The sequence below is a fragment of the Anopheles cruzii genome, chromosome 2 (genome assembly GCF_943734635.1).
Source record: "Anopheles cruzii chromosome 2, idAnoCruzAS_RS32_06, whole genome shotgun sequence".
Classification (NCBI taxonomy): domain Eukaryota; kingdom Metazoa; phylum Arthropoda; class Insecta; order Diptera; family Culicidae; genus Anopheles; species Anopheles cruzii.
Genome location: NC_069144.1, coordinates 10708685 through 10714814, shown reverse-complemented (window position 1 = coordinate 10714814; position 6130 = coordinate 10708685). Strand labels below are relative to the sequence as shown.

General features: G+C 55.7%; 1 protein-coding gene across 1 annotated transcript; it reads left to right on the top strand.

The window, feature by feature from the left end:
* The first annotated feature begins 896 nt into the window (after positions 1–896).
* LOC128278281 (gamma-tubulin complex component 6) lies at positions 897–5914 on the top strand. The gene is made up of 4 exons (XM_053016971.1): positions 897–1313; positions 1380–1974; positions 2038–2753; positions 2818–5914. The coding sequence occupies exons 1-4, from the start codon at positions 897–899 to the stop codon at positions 5704–5706; spliced, it is 4617 nt and encodes a 1538-aa protein (XP_052872931.1). The 3' UTR covers positions 5707–5914.
* The last annotated feature ends 216 nt before the right edge of the window (positions 5915–6130 follow it).

The window sequence follows — 6130 nt, the reverse complement described above, 5'->3', positions numbered from 1 at the left end:
GCATTGGACAGCAGCTCCGGACGGGCGCGTTGCGGCACTCGTTGCGTATAAATTTTACTCAGCTGACGACGGACCGACGGAAAAGCAATTTATATCCCCCTTCGGACGGTTCCCGGGAACCACCGGAAGCAGGGAAATTTCGTAATATCAAGCCACTAGCTCGGTATGGTGCACCGTGAGGGCGTTCTTCGAATTTCTGTGCAATTTTGTGGTTTATCCCTTTTTGAATAAGCTTCTGTTTGGTGTTTACCTAACGCAGATTGGCGTACTCTACTCATATTGAAAATCACACACATTCTTTAGAAATGTGCTCAAACATCGAAAATATGTAAACAGACAATAAAAATAACTGACCAATGACGACCCAAAACGAATCAGCATTTGTCAACATGAGGCAATTATTTGTGGCAGGGAATTAAATTCACATTTGCATCTCTATTGACGAACAGAGCCGTGTTGTTGCATAAAGTCAACCAATTTTCGGTCAATCAATAGAATCGGTTTCCTAACGGACTATCAGAATTGAATCTAAAATTCACGAATCAGGAAAGCAGCGCCACCTATCCGTCAGATGCCTGTGAAACGAGTCTAATTTTTCTTCGCACGGGTGAGCCTTAGTTTCTTGCGAATATTCATTCTTGAAGCTTGTTTTATAGAAACGCCTGGGCGATCAGTGTAATATGTTGTATATTTTAAAATAATTCAACAATCTGGTCCAGAAACCACATAACATTTGTATTTTAGATCGCTTTCGGTAGAGTAGCTGTCGAAATCGCTGTCACGCACACCATCAAATCAAACGTCAAACTGCAGGGCGCGTCGTTTGCAACAAATGTCCAGCCCGTGAAAAAAGTAACAACAAACCATTGGTTTTCCTACGCACGGCGGGTGCGAAAATGCACTCCGACAGCGTGTACCGGCTCGTTGACGAGCTGGTCAAGGCGATCGGCAGCGAGTGCGGCGTGAAAGTGGACGAAAAAGTGGCCAAAACATGCCGATCGCTCACATTTGGCGTGCTGCTGCACGGGACACCGTGCACCGGAGTGCATCGGAATGCGGTGCAACAGCTGTCGGAATGCGCCGCCGCCGACCCGTTGGAGGCACTCGAGTGCCACCACTTCGAGCTGCTCATGACCGCACACTATCGCTATCAGATGGATCGGTGTGGCCGTTTCGAGCGATTACTGGATGAAATTCGAAGTCACCGCGTTACGGGTTGCCAGCCGTTGCCCGAGTCGGATCCATCGCTGCTGCAGTTTTTGCTGTGCCTGAAAAACTCTTCCGCCGATGACTGTCGGGAAATTTGCTCCCTGGTAAGTCCGGGCTTTTGCTAGTGCGCCATTTCTGGGGCTCGTCCTCATTTCCTCTGTCGCTTTCAGACACCGTTCTTCTCGTACAGTAAAATGCCCGCGCTAAGATACGGGCCGTATCCGATCTTCCGTCCGGAGGACTTTCGGCTCGACAAGCGGCTCATCGCGTCGTGCTACGACGAGAAAGCAAACCCGTACCTGCTTCGTGCTACAACGCACAACGTCTTCACCGCTAACCTGGCCAGTATGATCGCCGACCAACAGGCCCATCGGACGGCCGTCGTCCCGCTTCCGGTTGATTGTTCCTACTTCAGCGACACCATGGCCCCGCTGGCACACTACGAAGGGCCGTTTCGATACAACCTTCTGCAACAAAGCTACCGAATTCCGACGAGCGAGCCTCCGGAGCAAGTACCGAAGCTGTCCCGCACCGGCACGGTCGTAAAACCCAAAGAGGAAGTGCGTGAAGAACTGATATTTGGAATGAACTGGGAAAATCTTGGTCAACGGTACGTTCCGAAGGCGAAATCGTTCACGTCCGAGTGCCGGGGGTCACTGTTTCCGATGCTCGCCGTGGAAGCATCGGTCAAAACCCCACCGGAACAGCTGGATATTAAAATCGTGACCCAGTGCAACCTCCTGCGGGACGTAAAGTTTCTGCTCAGTAAGTATCCGTGTCGAAGCCCCCTCCCGGATTGGCATCCGTTAAGCTTGCTTCTTCTTGCAGCCGGCGTGAGTTCGAGTATTTTCTACTTCGACGAAACACACCGTTTTCGGGCGCTACCGAGCCTTACGCTCGAGGACGTGGCGATCGGTTCGATGGCATCGTTGCTCGATCGGGCCCTCGAAATCGGGACCTGCTTCCGGCGGCTGCAGATGATGTGCCGCAAGAACCCGTACACGCTCCAGTTGCTGCTCGAGGGCTTCGTGTTTAAAGCGTTTTGCGAGAGCGTGGACCGGTTCTTGGCCTGCTATCGGCTGTTGGTCAACGCGTACGAGGGCCCATCCCTGCTGCAGCTGCTCCACACGCTTGTCCCGGCCACCGAGCAACTGCTAGCGTTGGCCGCGCTGTGTGGTATTCATCCGCGGCGTGAAAGTGACTGTGAATTCCCGACCGGGTCCCGGCTGCTCGATCATCTCCACCGGGAGCTGCTCCAGGCAACGCAACCATCGGTTGGCACGTTCCTGCTCGGTCTGGTGCGCCGCTGTAGCCTCGAGTATTTCGCCCTCTTCCAGCGGTGGCTGTTTGGGGGCCAACTGCACGACCCCTCCGGTGAATTGTTCGTGTACTTTGTCGATCACTATCGCCCGAACACGAAGCACTTCTTCGACAAGGCGTACCTGATCCGGCGCCAGAGTGTGCCCGTGTTTTTGCGCGGCTTCGAAGAGGACGTGCTACTGTGCGGCAAGTACGCCATGCTGTTGAAAGCCTTCCGGCCACTGGTAGGGAGAACGGGCGGGTAATGTTCCTTAAAACGGTGGGCCTCATCCTTTTTCTCTCCTTTAGCATCCGGTGTTTAGCCTCCGCCAACCGGATCTGTCCGTGTGTCTCTCGTTCGAGGCCTTCGATCAGCTGCGAACGCGCTGGTTGCAGTACGCGGCCCGTGCCCGACGCCTCTGCGGTCCGGCGGTTTCGGTACGCGAACTGTACGAAGCGAAAGAGCGCGCCCGGGACGAGTGCTGCCGGCGCGTGGAGGAAGGCTTCCGCACGTTTATGGAAGGCTGGCGCCGGGAGCAGACGGCCGAGGCGCAGGAGTTGAAGCGCAAGAAGCAACAGCAGCTGGACGATCTGTTGGACCAGCTGAGCGAAATACGGGCTAGCAAGCTTTCGGCCAAGCGGCAGGAGCTGCTACAGGTAGTGCAGGACGAGCAGGGCAGACTGGAGGAGGACAATCGGCGGCTGCTGGAGGAGAACTACGATCTCACGCGGCGTGTGCGGAAGTACACCGAGCTAAACCGGCTGGCGGATGTCGAGCTGGAGCGGTTGAAGGTGGCCGAACTAAGCATCGTGCCGGTGGTGACGGTGTCGTGTGAGGAAGCGATCACGGAGGATGGCGGCACCAGTGAGGGAGCCTTTCAGAGTTGCCGCGAGAGTTACGCCAGCGCCACGAGCCCTTCGATCTACGAGGATGCCCAAAAATCGCCCCTTTCCAGCGTGGATTCGTCGAGTGATGGTGGTGGCCGGAACTTGTCGACTTCGAGCGTCGAAGGCGCCGATGCAACGATGCTCGACGCGACGCTCGTCGAGAGCCCCATTGTGCCGGTGGATGTTGTGCTAGCCACGGAAAGCGATCGGCTAAACTCGAACCTCCCGATCGCGCCCGCGATCACGGTGGAACTGAGCGAAGGTGAACGAAACCGTCAGAAGGTCCTGGGGTCCTCGGTGCTGGCCACGTACCTGAACGAGGATCACGCCAATGCGAACGTGCAGCTCACGACCACCAAGACCAGCACCACTACCGGAATGCGCAAACTCACCGAGGCACAGCGGAACAAGCTGAAAATTTTGTCCCAAGAATTCGAAATTACCACGACCGATGTGAACTGTAATCGGCTCGATGCGGAGCGGAGCGAATTGCGCAGGAACCGCGAGAGGATCCTGATCAGCGATTACACCTCCCGGCCGGACGAAACCACAATCCGGGTGGGACCAGGTGTGGAACTGACGGAACTGCAGCGGAATCGGGCAAAAATCATGAGCCAAGAGTATAATCTTCTGTTAGATAACGGAGCGTCGGGGACTCCAGCGCCCCCGAAAGCGACGATGTACTTGACGCTGGACACGGACCGTGCACGAAACCGTCGCCGGGTGATGGACTCTGAGTACAGTATGGTAACGGGAGCGCTGGAACCCGCCGTCTTCCCCGACACACCAATGTCCGTCGATAGTGACACCGTGGAGTCATCCGTAAGCCCGGCTCCGGGACCATTCCCGGGAGCCACCGAGCAGGACATCAATGCCAACCCGCTGGAACGGGACGCTCTCAAACTCGATGTCGGTTCGGCTGCGGAAGGGGGCTTTGACATTGGCAGACGGTTCGGCATTCCGGATACGGCCACGTTAGAGCAGGAAACGCCTGCCGATGCACTGAAGGGCACTACCGATCAGCTCGATGGGTTCGATTTTGCGAAAGCCCTTAACTTGGAGCACCGGCGGCCGGTGTCCCCCGGTGGGCCGCTGGAAGAGGACGAGCTGTACCGTGAGTTTGTGCAGACGCTCCGGAAGCGGTGCACTAACTTTTGCCGCCTGGCAATCCCGGATGACGGTACCGTCGTCGGCGCCGGGGACGAATGGGACTCGGTTCGGCTCGGCGCAGAACTGCACAGTCTCGATCCGCTAACCGTGACACGGTTCCTGCAGTATTCGCTCGTGATTCCGCTCCGAGCGCACATGGAGATTGTGAACAACGAAATTCTGAAACTCTTTCTGTACGATCTCGATCTGTTGAGCCATTTCGAAAGCCTGCGGAACTACTTCCTGCTAATGGACGGAGAGTTTTCGTCGCACATCTGTGACAGTCTGTTCGGCCGGCTCGAGACGGTCCGGTCACCGAATGAGCTACTCAACTACCAGACGCTACACGCGATCCTGGATGGAGCGTTGTATTCGAGCAACGCCGGCATGGACCGGAACGCGGAGCGACTCTCGTTCATCGTGTGCCAGGTGCCGGAGCGGTTCGATCTGTACGCACCGAACGCGGTCAGTATGCTGAATCTGAGCTACCGCGTCGAGTGGCCGCTCAATCTCATCCTCACGCCCGAAACGCTCGAGCAGTACACGAACGTGTTCCGGTACCTGGTGAAGGTGCGGCGCATCAGTTACGCGCTCGAGAACGCGTTCGAGCTGCTGAAGGATGCCCGGAAGCGGATCGGCAGCGCCCTGTTACTGCGGTCACCGCAGTATGCTCGGGTGCAGCTAATGCGCCACAAGCTGTCGCAGATGGTAATGGCACTGGCGACCTATCTGCGGAGCATGCTGCACACCTCGTGGGACACGTTCCGGGCCGATCTGCAGGATGCGACGGCCACGATGGAGGACCTTTACCGCAAACACCGGGCGTACGTGAAACGCATCATCTTCGTGTGCTTGCTGAACAAACGGAGCGCCGAACTGTACGGTCACATCGAGCAAGTATTTCGCGTGGTGCTGCAGTTTTACCGGCACCTACGGTCCAAGGACTGGCGGCTTCAGGAGGCCACGGCTGGCCAGCAAGACCAGTACGTGCATCCGCGCTACGAACAGATGCTCGGCGACGAGCGGGAGTTTGATCGGCTCGTCAAGGGTATGCTGCAGATCGGGGACAAGATGTACGACGAGGGCTACCTGAAGGAAATCTCCGAGTTTCTGCACCTGGTCAACATCAACGGGTACTACGGGGACGGTGTCGTTGGCTAAACGGACGGGTCGAGTTTCAAGATAAGTCCGTTTGAAGGAGAACCACTTGCCATCTTCCTACGCACTATTCTCGTTCTGTTGTCTTCTCCGCGATAAGATCGCTGGTCGTTTCGTGGGGAGCCTGTTAGTTAGCACATTCCCGTCCGTTCCGTTGAGTCGAGCTGTTCTGAAGCTTCGTTTCGTTTTCGAATCGTTTTGTTGGCCAGAGGGGCGCACTAAGTAGTTATTAATCGAATAAAATATATTTACTGTAATAGTATATATGGAATGATATTTATCGTACAACGGGCTCATGCTCGGGAAATAAATTATTTGTTCAAACTGCACCTCGCTTCGGATTTTGCTTCTTGTGTCTTAAGAGCGGGGTTAAGCCGCTTGTTTGTTAGCTACGGCTTCAGCCATCAACTTCACACTTCTGTCCATT

What these genes read in the sequence shown, in the direction of transcription:
- LOC128278281 (XM_053016971.1), top strand. Translation starts at nt 897, where the DNA reads ATGCACTCCGACAGCGTGTACCGGCTCGTTGACGAGCTGGTCAAGGCG. An exon ending in GTCGGGAAATTTGCTCCCTG is followed by an intron (nt 1,314 to 1,379) that starts GTAAGTCCGGGC and finishes TGTCGCTTTCAG; the next exon opens with ACACCGTTCTTCTCGTACAG. An exon ending in GGACGTAAAGTTTCTGCTCA is followed by an intron (nt 1,975 to 2,037) that starts GTAAGTATCCGT and finishes TTCTTCTTGCAG; the next exon opens with CCGGCGTGAGTTCGAGTATT.